General features: G+C 39.9%; 1 protein-coding gene across 3 annotated transcripts in view; it reads left to right on the top strand.

Moving 5' to 3' along the window:
- The window catches only part of Arhgef38 (Rho guanine nucleotide exchange factor 38), a 114,136-nt gene that overhangs the window by 49,888 nt on the left and 41,388 nt on the right, over positions 1–22,860 (top strand). For all 3 annotated transcript variants that reach the window (XM_076575008.1, XM_076575007.1, XM_006970353.4), the window contains 2 exons: positions 5,505–5,628; positions 22,514–22,661. In XM_076575008.1, coding sequence (XP_076431123.1) covers positions 5,505–5,628; positions 22,514–22,661 — 272 coding nt within the window. The remainder of the gene's footprint in view (positions 1–5,504; positions 5,629–22,513; positions 22,662–22,860) is intronic.

Here is a 22,860-nt window from a genome sequence, read left to right as displayed (position 1 = left end):
TAGAGCATGGGACTCTTAATCCCAGGGTCATGGGTTCATGCCCCACGTTGGGCGCCAGATATTGGTGAAATTATTATGGCCACTCCACATAGTTAAAAGGAAGATTTATTTAGTGGATAACTTACAAAAAAGGGAAAGGTAGGTTGTGGGCTCTGTGGAAGGTGTATCGAAGTCCAGCAGTGTCCTCTGGAGCTCTGCTTGGTCAACCTCCACCATCTAGGGTCCCGGACCAGAGAGAGCACTTGCCCATCCAAATGTCCAGGCACCTCCCCTGGCCCCGCCTTGTAGGCGTGACAGTTGCCAGAGTCTCAATGGGGGTTGGAACTTCCAGATCCAAGCCTGAATGGCTACCCACTACACTCTACCCCTGCACTCTACCCCCTCCCCCAAATAAAACAAAGTTTAAGAGAAAAAATGGGGGGAAAATTAAAAATCTTGTCATGGAAGCTGTAGTGTGTCATAGTGAGTCACACAGTAAACCCCTTTGTCCATATGTCTTTCCTTGCAAGTGTTCATTACAAAGAGTCATTGGTCTGGTTTGAGGCCCCTGGTTTCTACTACACTATTGATGCTGGGCCCTCACGGGGGCTCTTTCTGGATATCTGGTTGTTGCCCTGTGTTGTAGAGATCCTGCAGCTTTGGGTCTGTGGGTCAGGTCCCTTCATGTGCTCCAGCAGATCAGCACCTCATTAATTATTTTTTTAAGGACCTGTAGTATACCACTGGGCTATAATACTATACTTTATCCACTTATACTATAATTTCATTATCCATTTACCTATTGGATAGACAGGTAGATTGTTTATTTCTTAGTTATTGTGAATGACAGAAGGAGCATGACATTGCAGTGCTTTGGTTGGCATTCTGATTTCGGTTCCCTTGGATATAATTTAGAAGTGAGGTCCTGGATCATATGTCACCTCCACACAGTTCTCCATAGTGGATAAACTAATTTGCATTCCCACCAACAGTGTATGGGGTTTCCTTCCCTCCATGTTTTTACTGATACTTGTTACTGTTCATCCTTTCAACAATAACTATTGTAGCCTGGTGGCGTGGCACATGCCTTTAATCCCAGCACTCGGAGGCAGAGCCAGGTGGATCTCTGTGAGTTTGAGGTCAGAAAAAAAAAAGTCATAATAACTATTCTAACAGATGTGAACTGATAAGTCATTATAATTTTATTCTGCGTTTTTTGTAATGATTTATATTGAGCATTTTGACAAATACTTTCTGGATATTGGTATTTTCTTTTGTCCATTTTGACTATGGTGGTTTTACCAAAAAATACTGTCCTCAAAATGTCCATACAATACAAAGCAATATTTATCAAAATTCCAAAGGTATTTTCTCAGAAGTAGAAAAAACAATGCTAAAATTTTTATGAAACTATAAAATACCATAGGTAGCTGAAGTACCCTTGAACAAAAAAGAGCAAGTGGAGTTATCATACTATCTGGTTTTAAATCCTTGTAATGGTTTGAATATGATGGGAACTTTCTGTTTGAAGTAGATCCCATGATGAACACATCTGCAAAACAACACATTAAATTGTCAGGATAAACAATGAGCTTTAATGTCTGTGTTTCATAGATCTGAACGACTATTATTGATTTGTCTTAGAATAGTGCTTTCTCAAACTTTTTTTCAAAAGTAAATTTTAATTCATTTAAAGTAGAATTTGATTTTAAGCTCTAAGAACTTTGCCCGTTTTGAGCAAACAATTAATAAATATATGTGGATGTTTCCATGAATTTATAATAGTAATCATAAAACCATCTATCACTTTTAAAAGCCGATTTGGACCAGATGTTTGTTTGTTCCTTGGCACAGCCGTGCCTGGATGTGAATTCGTTTTATGATTCACAGAATCCCCAAGGGCCCGTGGTGATAGGATTGAAACCAGGCCAATTGATGTTTTAATCCTTTCTGTCCTTCAGGAAGAAATGGAATTAAAAACTAAGTTTCTGTTGTTCAGAATTTGTTGCACTGAGCTAAGATTATAGATAGAATGTAGTATTAGATTCTTGCTAAATGGATTTGTAATCTAAATTAGATATACAGGATAGTGACCTTGGCAAATAGAAGGTAGAAGTGAAAACTTCGTGAAAAGTCAGCAGAAACTGAGGAAGTTTGGAGATGGTGACTAACTTGTGAGTGGCATTTGCTGATCTTTATGAGGGTGTAGGACTGCAAAGTCACGGTGTTGGATCTCTCTTAACCTCCATGTATAACTTCACACACGGCACCTTGCTTTACTCTGTATTTCTTCAAGATGGCTCATACTTCACAGAGAAGATGGAGAGGCATATGAAAGAAAAAAGTTAACAGCACTTCAAATGGATAAACAAGATTGCACAGCACAATAAAATAACATGGGCACACTGTATGAAGTACATCTACTCACTATCTTATAAAGCAGGTGATGAGGAAATTAAAGCGTCACACCTCTCAGGGTATATGTCAAAGAAATCACAACCAGTACATTTAAAAGAAGTCACATTTTATTTCTACCTCACATAGTAAGCAAATAGTGTAATAGGTACATATGGTTCTGACCAGTTGATAATAAATTATTAAATGATAATTTCATGCATGTTAACTAACATAAGCCAATAGCTGTCACGTGTTTCTAAGCATTTTGTATAATATTAAATATGCTTCATAATATAGAAAACAGAAGCCTCAAACATTCCTAGATTCCGTGCAAAAGAGCCACATGTATCCTTTCCTCCTAAGTGAATACTTGGTGAAGGTATATTCTTGGAGACCCTGGATTAAAGACCCTAAAAGCCGGTATTGATTGCAATTGCAATGTAGTAATTAGTGTGAAGATGCAGATAATTTACTTCAGGAATATATTTCAGAGCCAGAACAAAATTCAGGACTGCATGGACACTATGTAAGCACTTTACCCCTAACCTACACACTCAGACCTAATAAACTCGGAATACATAAAAGTAGTTGGAAAAGCTGGGCATGCAGGTGCATGCCTTTAATCCCAGCACTCAGGAGGCAGAGGCAGGTGGATCTCTGTGAGTTCAAGGCCAGCCTGGACAACATAGTGAATTCCAGGATATCCAGGGCTATGTATAGAGAAACCCTATCCAAAAACAAAGCAACAACAACAAAAAGTAGTTGGAAAAAAGGTGTCTAATTTTAGATTGAAATAGGCAATTTTATGGATTTACTAACAAGTGAATTTGGGAGTTGTCTTGAGGACAGTGCTGATGACCTAAGAACAAGGAACTTCTCAGGAATGAGTGAAAGAAATGTATGGAGTATAGCTGTGTAGCATAAGAAATAATGGACACAGTCATAATGTTTGAAAAAGATTCACTGTGAAATCATTCTTTCAACTTCAGAGACATAATGTACTTACCAAAATAACGCACATGTACAATATGGAGAACACACTGACTAGTCTCTAAAAGGAACAGCATGAAGAAGTCCAACACAGTGTTTTCTTGCCCTTGTTCTAATAGACTTGGATGACAAAATCTTCAGCCTTCTTCAGAAGAACCACATCAATTCTCTCTCTCTCTCTCTCTCTCTCTCTCTCTCTCTCTCTCTCTCTCTCTCTCTCTCTCTCCCTCCCTCCCTCCCTCCCTCCCTCCCTCCCTCCCTCCCTCCCTCTCTCTCTCTCTCTCTCTCTCTCTCTCTCTCTCTCTCTCTCTCTCTCTCTCTCTCTCTCTCTCTCTCTCTGTGCAGATACACTCACCTATGCTTGTGTGAATGGAAGCCAGAGGTGAAAGGAAGGAGGTGGGCATTTCTTCCTTGATAGTTCTTCACACACACACACCCTCTTTTTTTGAGACAAACTCAAAAAATAGCTGTCTTCAGCATCTGAGTCACAACCCATTTGGGGGTTTGAATGACCCTTTCACGGAGTCATCTAAGACCATCGGGAAACACAGATATTTATATTACAGTTCATTACAGTAGCAAAATTACAGTTATGAAGTAGCAGCAAAAATAATATTGTGGTTGGTGGTCACACCACAACATGAGAAACTGTACTAAAGGCTCTCAGCGTTAGGAAGGCTGAGAATTGCTGCTGTAGTGCCATCTGGAGCTCATGGATCCTGTCAGGCTACACCGGCTGACCAGTGAGCCACAGGGATTCTCCTGTCTTTGCCAGGTTGGTGCTGAAATTACAAGCATACATTACCACATCTTGCTATTTAAGAAGATGCCAAGGATCCAGACACGTCGTCTTGCTCACACAGCAAGCACTTTACTGTGCTTTACCCACTAAGCCAACGCCTGGCTCCCAGGTCTGTCTCTTGCTTAGACTCACTTTTACTAACCTCTTTCCTTGACTGGACTGACCTCTTCTGATTTTGATGACCTTTCTCAACAGTTCTGCTCATTTCCTTTGAAGCTCCTCCATGCCAAGCTTACTAATCACCTGGCTATCCACAACCTCAAGCATAATAAATTATGGACAAATGGAACCAATTCCTGTTCTTTGTTGTATACTAACCTCAGATGATCCTACACCAAGGTAGTTGGACCCCTGAATAAATGTGATTTAATTATGAAAGAAGAAATACTTTTAAAATTAAAACCAAGTCAGTGCATTTCTCACCACACTCAGATGATTGAAGGCAGTCAGCTATCCCTCTCTCTACTAGTCACTCCCTAAGATAAGCTCTCTCTTCTGTTGCATTTCCTAGGACACAGAAGGCACCTAGGAAATCGCTGATGAAAGATGAATACATAAGATTTTATGATAAGCATAGAGTTTAAGAATGATCACAGTGATTTTTGAGACTCATCCTGAAATTATAACACATGACAATCCTTAATTAGTATATTTATTCCAAAGGAGGGAGCAAGAAGTAGCCCAGCACATTTATCTGCCATCCCTTCTAGAACATCTGTGGTTTAAAACAGCTTTGAAAATAGTTGTTTGGAAAAGATATGGTTGTGTTTCTGTGAAAGCAGTAAAATACTCTATTTTTAATTTCTTGTGTTTGTGTGTGTTATGACATATGTATTCAGGTACCCACAAAGGCCAGAAGAAGGTGTCAGATCTAGGAGCTGGAGTTACAGGAAGTTATGGGCAGTCTGATGTGGGTGCTTAGATTTGAACTCAGGTCTTCCAGAAGAGCAGCAAGTGCTCTTAACCACTGAGCCATCTCTCCAGTCTGACAGTAAAATATTCTAAGTTCAGCGGTACATACCTGCATAAAGGGCAGTTATAAAAATACCATTAGGTCTAAATCTTCCCAATCTGGTTTCTATTAAGAAATTCTGCTACACACTCAAGTCAAACGTTTTTGTTGGTGGTGACATGGATATGATACATCATCATAATGTCCTTGATGAAAATCTATACATTCACATTTAGAAGTCCTGAATGAGCATGTTCACAGAGCAAGGTGAGGGTAGTGGCATGGGCTGGCAGTTAAAAATCCTTGCTGTTTAGTAGGAGGAAGTGTAGTGCACACCATAGTTCTCTTCCTATCCGCTGGTGCTCAGAGCTTCTGCTTCTTCAGGTTGACAGGCTGGACGTGGAGGGCTTGTTCAGCAACATCGAATCCGTGCACCAGATATCAGCCAAGCTACTGGCCATGTTGGAAGAGGCCACAACAGACGTGGATCCAGCCATGCAAGTAATCGGTATGTTTGTTCTCTTCCTGGGTTCTGCAATACAACAGGAAATAGTATTTTAATAACCCCCTGGTACTTTGGTTTTATGTGCCTGACTTACAAAGCTTCCCAGGTGATATATAAATACTGAGTCTGCCTTCGGGTTCATGGTAATTACACAAACTTTACATTTATCTCCAAATGGGTTTATAGCCATTGGCTCGGGTCCCTCCGTAGCACTGAGCACAGACAGAATTCGCTTTTTAATTTTCACTCTTTCAGTCTCTCTGCTTTCCAGATGGGCTTTCATTTTGTTTTATGGCTAGTGCTTCCTTGGTCCTTAAATAATTAAACATTTTAATAGCTATCCTGATTTCAGTCACAATGGATTTTTTATCATAAATCTATGAATTTGCTGATTTTTAAATTGTAAATATTTTACATGAGAAGTATATGGTCTTCAAAGAACTTAGACAACATCTATATTTTCAATGTTTTCCACTTTACTCCTGTTTTAAATTTTTCTCTCATTTTTTATTTTATTTTTTTATTGATTCTTTGTGGATTTCACATCATGTATCCCTATGCAACTCACCTTCCTGGCCCCTCACTTCTACCCTCTGCCCTTGCAACCTCACCCCCCAAAATAAAATTTAAAAGTGAAACCAAAAAAACAAGAACCAAAACAAGCAAAAATAAATAAATAAATAAATAAATCTTGGTATGGTAGCTGTAGTGTGGCCCAATGAGTCACACAGAACACACTTTAGTCCACACATCTTTACTTGTAAGTGTTCATTGCAGAGTCATTGGTCTGGTTCAAGGCCTCTGGCTTCTGCTCCTCTATGGATAATGGGTCCTCAATGGGACTGCCTTTGGATATCTTACTTGTACTGGGTGGTTTTGTGGATCACCTTGACACAAGCTAGAGTCATCGGAGAGGAAGGAGCCTCAGCTGAAGAAATGCCTCCTTGAGACCCAGCTGTAAGGCATTTTCTCAATTAGTGATCAAAAGGAGAGGGCCCAGCCCATGGTGGGCGGTGCCATCCCTGGGCTGCTGGTTCTGGATTTTATAAGAAGGTGGGCTGAGCAAGCCAGGGGAAGCAAGCCAGTAAGTAACTCCCCTCTATGGCCTCTGCATCAACTCCAGCCTCCAGAGTCCTGCCCTGTTTTGAGTTCCTGTCCTGACTTCCTTCAGTGATGAACAGTAATGCTAAAGTGTAAGCCTAATAAATCCTTTCCTCCCCAACTTACTCATTGGTCATGGGGTTTTATCACAGCAATAGAAACCCTAACTAAGACACTATTGTTGCTTTGTGTCATGGAGATCCTGGACCTTTGGATCTACAGGTCTGGCTCCTTCACATGCTCCCTTTGTGTGTGTGTGTGTGTGTGTGTGTGTGTGTGTGTGTGTGTGTGTGTGTGTATGCATACACACATATATAGTTTTTACTCTGACAAGGTTTTTAAAAATGACTGCAGAGAATATCACATGAAAAATATTCAGCCTAAATTCTATTCTCTTCATGTCTTGAGCATTGCAATAACTCCTTGAAGGAGGTTTATGTATCATTACATAGTGCTGTGTAGCTTAAGAATTCTTTTTTAAAATGATCACTTTGTAATTTTACATATATTACATGTTATAAAAATAGTAGAACAATCGAGGATCTATAGAGTAAGGATGAAGGATTGTTTATATACTCCTCCAAACCCACTGTCTCTCCTGTGAGTGACCATTGCTGTTAATCTTTGTAGAACACCTCTTTGAGGCAAATGTGCACGTGCACACACACACACACACACACACACACACACACACTTTCTATATTTGCACACACACACACATTCTATCTTTATTGAATCTTCTTTTTTAGTGGACGTTAGACTTATAGAAAGGAACAAAATGGTTCTTATTTAGTATCTCTGCGGGTCCAAAATTTAGGCAACAGACTGATCTTATGAAAGGATTATGAAAGGATTCAGTCAGGTTTAAATTCTATCTTTCCTTGTGGTTCAGCATTCCCAATAAACTGAGATAATGTTTTCTTTCTTCATAAGGCTGTACACGTTTTCACTTTAGTAGGGATCGCTAGCCTTTTATCAGTTCATCCTATGAGTAGTTGTGAGTAGCAGCATGCCTGCAGAGGAAGATGCCATGTGGCACTGTTGGGCAGAGTGAAGTGGAAAAGATCATCTCTGATCCTCCTAAGCGCGCAGTAAGATCTCTCCTTGAAGTGAAGGTGTGTGTTTGATTGCCATCAGAGTGTTTTTATGCTACCAAAAACCTTAATGAGAACATTTTGGATGGGGATCAAGGAAGGACTACAAGATACTGTGTAGGTTTAAAGTCATTCATAATATTTTTGATAAGTATGGTCCAGGTAGGGCAAAGATGTTCTTTGGAACTTTCTTTCTATTTATCATTAATAGAAAGTAGTAAACACATTTAGAAAATGGTAAGTGATTAAGCTGGTGTGAAGGATCATGTAGAGGAGGAGTAGGGAATACATCTGAAGGTCAGAATAAGGACAGATGATACTGAAAACAAATTTGAAGTCCAGATAGTTCAACCTCTAATGCCATCTCTTTCATAGTGAGTTGTGAGAGGCCTGGCCCTTGACTGAGTTGAGTAGTGTAGCACAGTAAACTGAGATGCAGCCTATTTCCTGTCCTAGCATTTTGGAGTGCCACATACAGGGCACTGGCAGATACAGTGAGGACACATGGACCGGAATATCTAGAAATGGCTCCTCATTGTTCTGGTGGCCCTCCATCATCATTGGGTGCAGCAGCTAGTTGTGCCATGGCCTATGCTGAGTGGCATACACTATGGCCTATGAGAAGCATGAAGCCATCAGGATGCCAATCAGTGGAGTTGGTGGGACATGCAGGGATTTACAAAGTAGATGTGAATGAAATGTGTATGGGCAATAGAGGCTGGCAGCTTTACTTAGGAGTGTCTGTCTGTTCCTGCACCAGCAGTCAGGTCACTTGTATGCTGTATATCCACCACTCTTGTTATTATTTGGTTATGCTTATTCTAACTTTGCAATAAGTCCTTCAGACATAAAGGCTTAATGTATTCATATAATGTAAGTATTGATTTTCCTACTTCTCAAGAAACTTGAGGATGAACATATGAAAATCAGAATACTTACCCCATATACCATAGGGACCTCAACATTGCCATCAACGACCACAAACCAACCAGGAGACAGAAATCTGCTGAAGAAGCAGCAACATTCACATCAGAAAACATGAGTCACTGTTTTAAAAAGATTGCTCAAGGCAGGTGATTGGACATACATAGCTACTTAAAGTGTGTTTATGAACCACTCCAAATAGCAAGATGGTTCACACGCTATTGTTCACAAGAGATAACAGTTGTTCTCCATTAATTTCCCTCAACCTTACACCCAAGGTTCTTTGAACCTATAAAACGTATAAAAGCAGTGGCTACTGGTGAGGCGACACCATTAATAAAGGTTTTGCAGTTAAATGATGGGTGTGTCTGTCAATAGATAAAGTGAATATGGAATGCCAGTTCATTCTAATAACAGATTTTTAAATCAAAATTGCAAAACCAGAAAATATTTGAGGAAATTTATTATTAAGAAATTTATTGTCTAATCTTATTGTAAGTGTTACTGTAACCAAGACTTAAAAATTCAATATTGTAGGGGGTGAAGGGATGATTAGAAGTTAAGAGTACATTTTTGCAGATGAATTATGTTTCACTCATGTTCAGTGGCTCACAACCACTGGTAACTCTAACTTCAGGGATCTCAACACACTCTTCTGGCCTCTGTGGGCACCTACACTTACATGTGCACGCGCGCGCGCTCTCTCTCACACAGAGAGAGAGAGAGAGAGAGAGAATTAAAAATAAAACAGATCTTCAAAAATATTACATTGTGAATGCAAGTGACAATATGAATACACATAGGTAAAGCAAAGAATCACAAGTAAACAATGTTTTTAACCTAATAAAATCTATAGTAAAGAAATTGTGATATGCAGGTGATGAAGCTGGTATTTTATTCCCATAAAAACTGGTCAAAATGTGTGCATACTTTTCTATACATGAAAATAGCACACAGGAGATGTGCAATATTTGAAGATGAATTTGCTGTTAAACTATCAAATTATCTTGTGCATGGCAGTCAAGACCTTCTTTGTTGCTGCTCCCTAATCAGGATTTAGAATGCAGATTCCCTACAGTGGCTGTGGGCCAGTTTGTGAAGAGGCCTGTGGAATGGTATCACAGTGCATTCAGAAGCAGATTTTTGATGTCTACAGGCTGCAGTTATAGAAAAAATATTATAAACAAGAAGACATTGGAATTTATCCTTACCAAAACAAAGAATGAGCTTGAAATTAAACAATAAGAACTCATGCTGTATACAATATTTTTGAAATTCTGCAACTGAACTTTCATACACTTGGCTCGTGGAAAGAAGCTTTTGAAGGATTACTTCTAATTTATTTCACTTCATTTTTTGAGATTGTGTCTCACTCCATAGCCCAGGCTGGCCTGGAAATCTTTATGATCCCCCTGCCTCATCTCCTGAGTGCTGGGATCACAGTCATGAGCCACCATGCTTGGCTTGATGCTCTTCTTTAACATGACAAAATTATATTTTGTACTAGATTTTACAATACCACATTTTGAAAAATCATAAATAGAAATAGTTTGGTAGTTTTTTTCACTTGTTAAAGAAAAGAAAAGAATCCAAACAAAGGCAAAAAGATGAAAATTTCAAAAGTATTTCAGCTCAAATAAATAGACCTTTAAATACAGATATGTGTAATTAGAATTTTGATATCTTCCATTTATCAGAATCTTCTGAGCTTATTGGATGCTTCTGTATTTGCAAATTATGTTCCAATTTAAAACATGGCTCACAAATTTGACAGCCTTGGTCTGAGGAGGCACCGTGGGCAAAAGCGCTTGCTGCACAAACACAAGAAAGGGGAGCAGAGTTGGAAATCCCCAGTATCCATGAAAAAGCTAGGCATGGCAGTGCATACTGGTGCGGTGTGGTGAACAGGAGAACTTGAAGGGCTGCTGGGACTTGCTGGCTGCCAGTCTGCTGAAAAATGGGCAGTGCCAGGTTCAGTGAAAGACTATCACAAAGGACTAAGGAAGAGAGCAAGAGAAGACACCTGGTGTCCTTTTCCTTAGACCTCTATGTGCACATGGACAGGCTTACACATCTGCATGCACACTTGCAAACACACATACACCACACATAGAGACACACCCACACACACCACAAAATAAATCAATGCATACAAACATAAAGCCAGTATTGAATTATAACCAATATAGTAAAATGAATATCAACAAACATATTGATATAAATAAATGAGAATAAACCAGCTCTCCAGTAGATTTCAACATATAAAGACAGAAGTAAAGGAAAATAGAAAAATCCACTAGTAGTCAATCATCATCATTGTAACTGCTTCATGTAAAACCCACTAATAAATGTAATAATCACTGAGTGCAAATTAGAGAGCACAGATTTCAAAGTCTCAAGGTTTCTCTACCAGTAATTTCTGACATCAGAAGGTACCATGGTAACCTCATTGTAAGAGACATACTCTAACCAACTGATCAAGGTCAAGAATAGCGGGAAATACCAGCCTCACTTCACAAACCTTTTGCATTGTGACTGATACAGCATCACATCTGTGGTCTTTGCCCTCAGAGTTTATAGAGACATCCAATCAGAATAAAGCATTCAACATATTAAAAAAAAAAAGAATAAGTATGGGACACTTGATTTTAGAAAGAGGTCACTTTCCTTTTACTGACAGTTATATTGTGATTGTTTGCTATATTAACATAGGGAAGCTGTGTGCAGAGTGTTTGGAAACTGTATTGCCTCTGAATTTTCTTTATTAGTACAAAATCAGTTCAAGGCTTTTATATGTTTTTTTTTTTTTTTTTGAGACAGGGTTTCTCTGTGTAGTTTTGGTGCCTGTCCTAGAGCTCACTCTGTAGACCAGGCTGGCCTTGAACTCACAGAGATCCACCTGGCTCTGCCTCCTGAGTGCTGGGATTAAAGGCATGCCACCATCGCCTGGCTTGTTCAAGTCTTAAAATAAAAAACAACTATAGTTTATGGAGAACATTCAATTAAAGATGCTTATACTTCTAAATTTTCTAGTCATGACTGGAAAGATTACAGTAATATTTCAGAAAATTAAAACAATAAAGGCTATAATTTAAAAAGTGTTGGTTGGAGCTTTGCTTTTAGAGCATCACCATCGGTTTCTGAGCTGGCCTTGTGACTAATGAAAGGAGGCAAAGAGATGTTTCATGACTGCATGATGAGTTTTACTCTAAGATCATAAAAAGAGAAGTGCAAAAACTACCCAGCCATTGCAAGAAACGTTGAAAAGGCCTTAGACAGGTGAGTGCAGTCCTCCTCAGGCACCTGACCAGACATTGCTGATCAGCTGACAGTAAGTCATCAGACTGTCAGCATCACGGAGAGACAAGCCATCCTAGCGAAGCTGCCCAACCTTCAACCCAAGGATGGTGAGCAAACAGTTGTTAGTCTTTTAAATTTGGGGATGGTGTTTCTGCATAATAATAGCTAACTCCTACAAAATTCCAGAGGAAAAATATTTCAACTCAAATGCTGAAGAAAACTTGATTTGGAATGTGGTGTTTAGACTTGGATTTGACTAATTTGGAGGGCAGCAATTACATGCAAAAGGCAGTCTTGAGGAGAAGACGGTAAAGGCCCCATGTCAGGAGAGTATGGGAAGCCCATTAGCATTCCAGTATGCCTTAAACAGCTCCCTGATTTTCCATTATGATCCATACATCAGTGCAGAGTTCAATGGCAGTTCCTATCACAAAATCTTTTATCACTTAGATTTCATAACATAAAGCGATTGGGTGAGATGTTTCCAAAATTATGTTACCGCAAAATGAAAAGCACAGGTGTTCTGACTCTGTGTCTTCAGACAGCAAGATTAAGAGTTTGTGACTCACAGCTGTGGTGCCAGATCCACTAGATACCTCAATAAATGAGGGGGAGAAATTTACTCAACAAACCTTGGTGTTTGGATGAAGTTCAAGTTTATAAATAGATACCTATGCTTGCAGATCTGAGAGCATTGAGGGAACTGTCTGGATTCCAGTGCCAAAAAAAAAGTGGATTTTAAAGTCCACACTGAGTCTAGATAGGGAAGTTGTTTTAAAATCTCTGGAGATGAGCTTTGTTTCTTGTTTATATTGAAACTGAACATATTCTATGACAATTTATAAAACTAGTAAGCAAGGACAAATAAAATAAAAGAAAGTACAAAAGTTAATAGCATAATAATATATCTTTTAATATCGTGTTGAATTGGATTCCATCTCTTTCTGTTGCTAGATCTTAGGCAAATTATGAAACCTCACTGAAGTTCAGCTTCTTATCTGGAAACTGAAGACAGTAATATTTATCTCATATGAGTTTTATGAGGATTCAATAAAATCAAGTGTAAAGAATAACCAGTGCTTATTATTAATACTTAAGACATGATGTGACTGAATTGCTATTACCCTAGCCATTCTAAATGTACACATCTATTTATAAAGTGTGGTTTCCTTTTCATAACAATTAAATATAATACAAATTGGTTTTGGAAGTTTTAGTCATGCTTCACAATAAATTAAGATTTGTATTTTGTAGTTTATCTATGCTTCCTGGTATTTATACATCTTTATAATTCATATACATAATGATATGTTTGACTTTAAGAAGGAAAGTTTGGCCTATCACATGTCACTTCTATGTGTGGCAGAGTGAGTAATAATTTCCAAAGCTGGTTTCCCGAAGAATCAATGAACCATGGCTTCCAGCTTTCACACTGCCAAGTAGCCTAGACCCACTAGGTATGACACTGTGATGGTAGCTGGACTAAGCCCCCAAGAAAGCAGAACAATGTCTTCTCTTGTAACACAGCCAGTTAAGATGTCCTTCTATCTTGTTAGAAAGATGTGGAGACAGGTAGAGAAATCGGTTTAGCCATCCCAGTATTCCAGCAAAGCCACACATCCAACTATCGGTCAAGGGACCAGACTTATGAATGAGCAGTGATGTCCTCCTACAACTGCATCCCCAGAGAAGATGGAGTAAAGTCAAAGTGTCACTCAGCTGAGCTGAGTAAGCACATAAAAGTAACAGAAAATCAAAATGATTGTTTTAACACAATATGCTTTGGAACCATGGTTTGTTACATAGCATTAGAGAACTCACCTAGCAATTGTGTTGTCTTAGATATGGCTGCACAAATTGCGATGCTTCAAAGTATTTTAAAGAAGACTGTCAAAATTACGCTTCAGTCTACACACTCACCTCATACATAGTGCGTAGAGAACAGGACTAAAAGAAGCTGGTGAAAAAGGAACTGTCATTTTTCATATGCTTTTTCCTGAGGATGAGTTTATAATCAGAGGAAGATAGTTTGGAGTTTCCCATACCTGAGGTTCAATAATGGGTTAGCCATTATTGTTCCATAGCAGTTTTGCGTACTCTTAAAGCTTTGTCTCTTTTAACGGAAGGGGGAGGAGGAGGAAGAGAGGGGCTGCAGCCCAGTTAGAAAATAAATAGATGATGCGTGTGTATGTGTGTGTGTGTGTGTGTGTGTGTGTGTGTGTGTGTGTGTGTGCGCGCAGTAACTTTGTGAGAAGGAGTGTTAATTATTTGAGAATTCGTGCCATGGTGCCATGTAGGAAATGCTTCAATGTAGCTCATCAGAATGAGTTTTCCAAGAGGAAGATGGAGAAGGGAAATAGGAAAGAGGGGAGGTAGAGAGGGAGAGAGGAGAAGAAGGGAAGGGGGAGAGGTAGGGAGGGAGAGAATCAAGACACAGATAAGTTTGACCAAGTTGCTTTTAGCCACCTGTAACAAACAGGCTGGGAGTGTTCCACACCAGCCTCTTACTAGCGTATACACAACCAGTGTTGTGGGAAGAGTTGAAAAATCATAGAATTTGCTCACACATAAACAGTGGCAGGAAAGCTGTCTGTTCCAGTGAAAGTATGGGGTTTTCATGGTCAAGGATTCAAAAGTCCACACAGAGAAGAAAGGCTTGTGAGGGAGAGGTCAATAGGCTCCAGTACTGGGCTTAGGCCTCCAGTGAGGTCAAGGTTTGGGGGATGCTTGGATTTATTTCTTGCAATGATAATAAAACAAAGTCCTGGAGTTCTAGTCTCTGAGAAGAGTAGGTTCTAGGATGCTGTGCTAGTGGCTAATTGGAGTGATAGCTGAGCTGTGATAGAAGCACTGGGGGAGGGGAGGTGGAAGGCATATTTAAACAAACTTGTGAGAAATCATACACTGCAGGATACACACAGAAACACCATTCTGTAGGTGGAATTTTCTGTCTGCCAGCCAGCTCGGTCAGTAGCTTAGGCTTGTTACTAACTAGCTCTAACAACTTAAATTACCCCATATTTCTTATCTAAGTTCTACCACATGGCTTGGTACCTTTCCTCAGTTAGACATGTTCATTTTGATTGTCCCTGTGTCTTCTGATGACACCTTTCATCTCAATGCTCTCTCCCTGTCTGCAAGTCCCACCTATCATCTTCCTGTCTAAATATCAGCTATTTATCTCTTTATTAAACCAATGAGAGCAACACGTCTTCACAGTACACAAAAAGACTATTCCACAACACCATCCTGAATCCCAACAGCATCAGCATCTACACATCCCTGAGCATATCCATCCTCTATGAAGCTAAAAGTTGATGAGCACATGGGGGACAAATCCTGAAGGTGCACGAAGGTCAGAAAATATCACAGCCTTTGGAAGAGACAGATTTGGACTTTAACTGTGGTTGTATCACCACAACTCAAGCTTTGAGAAGACCATTGGGATTAATGATGGTTGCATTTGCCTGTTCTGGGTAGAAAACTAAACAATAGACTGAGCTAAAATCGACTAATTTTTCATCCATAACAAGAGTTCTCCATTGCTGTAAACCAGGACCTGTGCAATTCCTTACAGCTTTTTCCTACAAATTCCTCAGCTTGTAGCTTTGAAATTGTGGTCCCATGATGGCTGGTCCAATTTCGGGCAACACTTCCTGTAAGAAGTAGAAAAACTACTTCCTTGTGAAACACTCTTCACTCTGTAGGGAGTATTTTACACGTGGTTTTATTTCACAACACACATGCAAACATGCTTATGAAGGTATACTATGCCACTCATAGCTACTAGAAATTTGAGAAATACCAGACTTGTATTTCAACTGGGTGTACTGCCAAACCAAATTCTGTGAATTTGGAAGAAGAGCTCAGAAGAACAGATTCACAACTAGCAATGGATGCCACATCCATTTGTTCAGATTTTAAATGTCTTGAGATGGCAAGACCTCCATAGAAGAAGGATACAGGATTTAAGGCACATCCCTAGCCCCTCTGAATATAAGCTCCATTAGGTGAAGAGATCTATCTGCTGTATGTCTGTTATGTCCCAAGGGATGAGAACACTGTATTCAGCAACACTTAGTAAATGCATGAAATACAGAGATAAGAAAGTAAAGCTGTTACTAAGTCAGTCTGTAGTTTGGGCCAGCATTATTGTTAGAGGCTGATAAGCACCATAGAAGAGTAGCAGGTGGGTCTCAAAAGAGATACTTTCTAAAGTAATATATATAAGTTGGTCTGAGAATGGAGCCTTACTCTGCATCACCTACCTTGAATATGAAAGGTTACTGAGCCTTTATCCAGCCAGAAGACGCTAAGCCTTCTCAGAGAACCAACCTGGTACCAGAATGCCAGCTGTAAGGATTCCCCCATCCTGGCATTAAAGTGTGCAGAAAGGAAACTGTTTCATGACAACACCATGAGTCAGCACCAAAATAAATAGGGTTCTTGAATGTCAGAGCACAACTAATACTTAACAAGCACCCATTCCACTGTTGAGACAAAAACTGGTTAGGGTTTGATTTGTCCACATTATACTGCAAACAGAAAGGAACCCAGACCAGAGTTCCTTTCATCCCATTTCCTGCCTGTCTCCACTCTGCGTGACTGCACCCCAGTGTCCTGTCCAGCTTCTAGACTGTCTGTCTCCTCTGGTTGGAAATTCTGGGAAGATGCCATCTCAATTGCAGGAAAGCTTTTCTTTGAGGGGCCAGTCTTACCACACACATGACAGCTTTCCATAGCTTTTTTTCATGGTGATGTCACAGATAGGACACCCCTCCCATTTTTTCCTCTTCATGGTTCCCATCAGTTTCCATCACTGGCCTTAATTCCACACCCATCTTTGACTCCTAAAAGCACTCACCTGCAAATGAGGCATTTTCACCTCTAGGGCTTTAGAATTACAAGCCAAATGGATACATTTTTCTGAACATCTCTTATGCTATTGCTTTTGAAAGACTTTCACTGAAATATTTTTGTTAATCAGAAGAGAATTATCTTGAGCCCCAGGGAATTACTTGGAGCCATAGCTACAGGCAAGAGAAAAAGAAACAAAAACTCTGAAGTGTTACTTTAAGAATTCATGTCAAGTTTCCAGCCTGCTCCCATGAAAACAGTGCTTCTCTTTAAATACCTTAGTAAAACTGAATCTTGAGGGACTCACCTATCCTAATCCCATGGAAGCACATCCCACTTGCTACCTGTATCCGGTCTGAACTGTACACTCTAACCAGGACCTCTGGATACCTTCAGCAGTCACTATTATTTCCAGGCTAGACGGGGCTCATGGCAAAGGACTGTGGCTTCCTTAAGTAGCATTCACTCTCCCATCTGCTTCTCACTTTCCCTCATCACTCTCCACACTTAGAAAACAAAGTTAAGTCTAGGAGAAAATAGGGGGGCCATATGAATGAATTGACGCTTGGCTGGCTAACCTGCCTTGTTTAGTCCAAGAAGCTGGGCTCCTACCCAAGAAGAATAACCAAGCTATAGAAAGCACACCTTGGATTTTCTTCATGCTACAGACAAGGCTCTTTCTGTTAGGAATGACATGTCTAATTTTTTTGTCACCTAGGAAAGTGACACCTCGAAGCCTAGAGCATTGTATACAGATCTCCAATCTTCTTCCCAAAGAGGGGCCACATCTATCCCTGCTCTGGGAGCCATCCTAGTCATTTTATTCTGAATATTCTGTCTTGACAAACAAGTTTCACTTAGAACTACAGAAAACTTTTGAGGTAGAACTCAGACCTTTAATTTTTTTGTCTCTAAAAATACTTTAATGGTAATTCAATGCTTAAAGAAAAACACTGTTTCATATATGTAAATATAATTTTTTTAAAAAATGTATTGAGATGCACACTTCATTTCACCTGATTTGGAATAAGAGTTTTAAGATGTCATTACAGCTATTGCAATTCAATTTTTAAAATATGGTCCAAATCTCTCAGGGAGCTTGTCCCTGTAGAAGACTCACTCTCCCTCACTCAGCAGCCAGTAATTGCCTGTAGCTCTCCATCTAGGGGTGGGACCAGACCTTTAATTTTTAACTGAAGTTCTTTTAAAACACCAATTGTAGCTGGTTTTTAGAGTTGAACTTGTAAAACATCTTGGTTGTTAATACAATTAATTTCCTACTTTAAACATTTCACATACTTTTAAAATGAAATGTTGTAGTTCAGTATTTCTCCTAAAATATTTCCTTCTAAAGACGAAAGGAAATATAGTGTGTTGGTCAGAGTTAAGTTCTGGGAGAAAAGATAAACAAAACAGAAGCATCTGTGGGGTGAGACGTGCTTATTTCTCTGTGACACAGAGGCCCGGGGGCTTGTGTTCTCAACCAGTGGCAGCTTGGCATGGCCCTCTGGTTTTTGCATCCCAGAGAAATAAGCATGCCTTCTTACACCAAAAATATCTGGAGCAACTCAACTTTCTATTGCTTTAGAAAAAAAAAGAATGTGGCTAGGTGATGGGAAGTGGTGGCAACACACTCTGCAAATCCCAAATTTTGATCTCAGCAACATTTATCCCTGTGTTGTATAGTCGTGTGTTCCTTAGCAATGGGACGCATACTGAGAAATACACCACTAGCTACTTTTGTCATTTGTAAACATCGTAGATTGAAATTAAGAAAGCCAAGAGGGCTGCCATATATTTTCACAACAATGTATATTAGTCAATATATACAATATAGAGTAGGGAAAATTATCTTGGAATCACACATATGCACCATCCACCATAGACCTAAAGTCATTATATATTGTAAGATTGTTCTTGGATTTGCTGATTTTTCCTAGTCTCCATTTATTCTCTGTGACTGTGCCTTCTCTGAGCTCTCATCTGCTTGTCTCCTCTCAATGTAAGAGCTCACAAACACTGAATCTTCACACCCTATTCTCTGCCTCTCTCTAGACTTCTTTGTAACAACCATATTAAATCTATGATTTCTATTACCCACAATTTGCAACCCTGTATCACTCTCATATGTCTTTATATTACTTCCCTGGATCCCATATTCACGTACCCAAGTCCACAGAAGACATTCCCACTTGACTACATAACAAACAATTCCTAATCAGTAAAGCTACAGTTAAATTCATTATCTTTGCACCTTAAACCCTCTCCACACATCATCTTTGTTTAGCCGTGTGGAATCCTGGAAGTATACCTCGCTGTTCATATACTTTCCCTGCCCCTTTGCTTCTCTTTCCTCCCTGCTTCAGATTTCCTTGTATAACCCCCTTGAGTATTTGCATGTCCCAGCTACTGATTTAAAATCATTACATAGTTAACCCCATTAATTATCAATTATCTTACAATTGCTGTTACTCACATTTTACAAATGAGGAAATTACAGAACTGAGAACACAGCTAGCTTCCCCAAATGTCAGGCATTTTGTAAATAGTAAAACCAGGATCTGAACACAGGCGGCTGAAGCTATATCACTTTTTTGTCCTTGTGACTCTGGGGGTTGAATCCAGGCCCTTGGACACATTAAGCATGTGCTTTATCACTGACCTACATCTCTGGACCACAGAGCACTCTTAATTGATGTACCCTCCTATGCTTGCCCTTCGTTTTTTCTTTCAGTTATGATTGGTTTCTCTTCTCCAGTCTCAACTCCTTTCTCCAGTTCCACCTCTCAGATGACTCATCATCAGAATTATCTTCCAAGCCGTTATCTAGTTTTGTTAGTCTACTGCCTAAAATCTGTATGTGCTTTTCCATCTCCTTCAGACTCTGCTCTTTAGTGGTACCCACTCTGCTTCAGGACCTGACTGCCCTTCCAGCTTCTGGAGCTTCCTCACAGGCTTAGAGCCACTGAGCCTTGCACCCTAGGCCGTTCAGAGATTCTGCATGCATTTCCCCCTCACTACCTCCTTTCTTCCATGCTCACTTAAGAGTTCCCCAGAGACTGAATATGTTGCCTTCTCCGCTGCCCAGGTCTAGCATTGCACTTTCATAGGGCACAGTGAATGGGAACTTACTCTTCTCTCTCTTGCCCTTGCTGGCTTATATAAGTTATTTGATTGAACTGTTGGTTCTTTGTGTCCGCAGTACAAACTATAGTGCTCAGTGCCAAACAGTCATCCAATAAATAATTGTTAAGTGAAGATGAACTCAAAACAATAACCACATTCAATCCCATGTGAGCTACTTTCTTATACAAAGCCCAGGATAAGTAGCTTCCTTGAATATTGTGGCTTTGCCCTAAGTTGCATACGGATGGAGGAAATTCAGGATGATACAGATTCCACACCGTGGGGCATGTGTTCTAAAAGACAACAAGGGAATCAACAGGAACTTAAAAATAGAAGAATCTGAATACATTGACAGTAGTGAGGAGCAATTGACCCACAGGAGCAATTATACCGCTATATAGACTATGTTTCCGGCATCGATTTTAAGGGCGATGACTAAAGAAATTTAAAATGGAGTTATTGTCTTTTTGCTTTTTGTTCTTCCTTTGCAAGATAGTTGCTTTGAGGGAATGTCACTGCAAAAACGTTTTTTCCTTTGGTTGTAGAATTTTTAAAAAGAAGAAGATGCAGGGGTTTGTTTTCTAGGATTCTGGTGCTTTTGTGTCAGGCAGCCAGAGTGAAATTACCTTCCCTGGTCTTGGTTCACTCCTTTCTCCGCTCCTAATCATCCTTCCAGTGCACATACATTAGACTGAGCAGTTGTCCTTCACCACTGAAGAAATGCAGCCAAGACTCACGTTACCGTGGAAACAGAATCGCTTTTGGCCGGGAGACACCTCGCTTCATCAGCACTATTATGAAGCAGAATGGGCTGGGAGGGAAATGAAATATTCTGCCTACCAGTGTTATAGCTGGCCTCTGGGTGAATAAACGACTTTCAATTAGAGTACTTAAATATCTTTTAACTTCAATAATTATTATTAGGGCCCCAACAGAATTTTACTCGGAGAATTAAAAAAGAAGAAGAAGAAGAAGCTTTTGCTATTAAGGGGAGGTCTAGAAATTCTGGGACACTGCTGTTAAAAACATACAAGGGAATTTGCAAGTGATGGTTTACTTGCATATAAAGCGAGTATTGTCTTTGATTTTTAACTTTCTGATTTGATCGTATATATTTGTCAGACTGTCCCTTGCTCTTTCTTTTTCTTAAATTTCAATTACTACCACATTTGTAATGCATGTAAACATTTGTAACTTCATCTCATTATGAAGATGCGTAGGCTCAGATGCCCAAGGAGCCTCTATCCAAGCCTGCCACTGATCCTACTTCTAGGGCTTAGATCTGTCCCAAACCTCCCATTTCTACCTGATTGTATTACTTGGAGTCTCTCTTCACTTTATAACCGACCACAAATTCACTTGCCTCCTGTCTTATTTTCTGTTATTAACAGTTTCTTTCTGTGGGTACTACTGTCTTAAAGGGCAGATCTTCAAGACTTACATTGGGAGAAAGACCAACCCAGTTAAATCCCAGAAACAGCAGGAACCTCTTGGCCCTTTGGCTATAAAGATGCTTGATTCATTGGATTAATTCCAGGTCACCCAAATCAATCAATCAATGCCCCCTTCTCTCTCTCTCTCTCTCTCTCTCTCTCTCTCTCTCTCTCTCTCTCTCTCTCTCTCTCTCTCTCTCTCACACACACACACACACACACACACACACACACACACACACCACTTCACATTACTTTAAAATCTAGCTATAAGCAGAGAAGAAATCCCATATAATGAAGAGGAAACAAAAGTCTTTTATTGGCTGGATATAAGCTAGAAACGAGTGGGACACTTTAGAATAATATGAGGGAACATAGCCACAAAAAATTAGAACCGCATAATCACTCCCCAAATCACCATACAAGCCCTAGTTTATGATTCTGACTTAGTGGTCTTCCCGCCTCAGCCAATGTCTAGCAGAGTGCTAGGATTTGAGGGTTGAAACTCATGAACACTGTCTGGCCTGTAAACCTGGCTTACTCACCTCCTTGGCAGGACTTGAGAAAAATCATTTATCTGCTTCCAATTCAGATTTATTCATTCTTAATTCCTATGGGTAAATGACCTCTTATCTCTTCATGCATGCAGAGAGAGAAGCACTTATACAATGTGTTTATAGCAGTTATATAGAACATGTTCAGTGTGCACAAGTCTCAAAGCCAGTCAGTAGCCTAGCTTGATCTGAACATGGGCAGACCACGCTCATCTAGGCAGCTCTTGACCGTGATTCTGTGCGCCGACCTGTTATGTTCTTCATATGTTTTATAAAAGGAAGAAAAGAAGAAAGGAGAGGGAGGGGGCATGGAGAGAAGGAGGAGAAAAGGAGGAGGAAGAGAAGGAGAGGGAAATTATCCTCTTGATGTACTTTCCAAATAATCTGGGGATCAGGTGGGCTAGACCTAACCTATTACAATAGTCAGCACTGAGTAACAGCGCATGAAATGTCACTCTGGTCTGATGAGGTCATTGTGTCTTTGTTTTGCATTGTTCAGGAGAGGTATTCTTGCAGATTAAAGGACCACTGGAGGATGTTTATAAAATCTACTGCTATCATCACGATGAAGCACACAGTGTACTGGAGTCCTATGAAAAGGAGGAAGAGCTGAGGCACCATTTGAACCACTGTATCCAGTCCTTAAAGTAAGGCCTTTTTGAGTGGCAATTCCCATCTATTCTGGTTGCTTAGCAGGAGCCATTTGAAGTGGACAGAGATGGAAGGTCACATACAGCCAACATTTCACAGGGCTTGCCTGGATGGCTGCTTTATAAAAAGCCAATGTGCTACAAGCCCAGACTGACTTTTGTTCCCCCTCAAGAGGATGTCTAAAAATAACAAGTG

Source organism: Peromyscus maniculatus, chromosome 6 (assembly GCF_049852395.1).
Source record: "Peromyscus maniculatus bairdii isolate BWxNUB_F1_BW_parent chromosome 6, HU_Pman_BW_mat_3.1, whole genome shotgun sequence".
Lineage (NCBI taxonomy): Eukaryota > Metazoa > Chordata > Mammalia > Rodentia > Cricetidae > Peromyscus > Peromyscus maniculatus.
The sequence above is the reverse complement of the archived record's forward strand: the minus strand, read 5'-3'. Positions and strand labels throughout refer to the sequence as shown.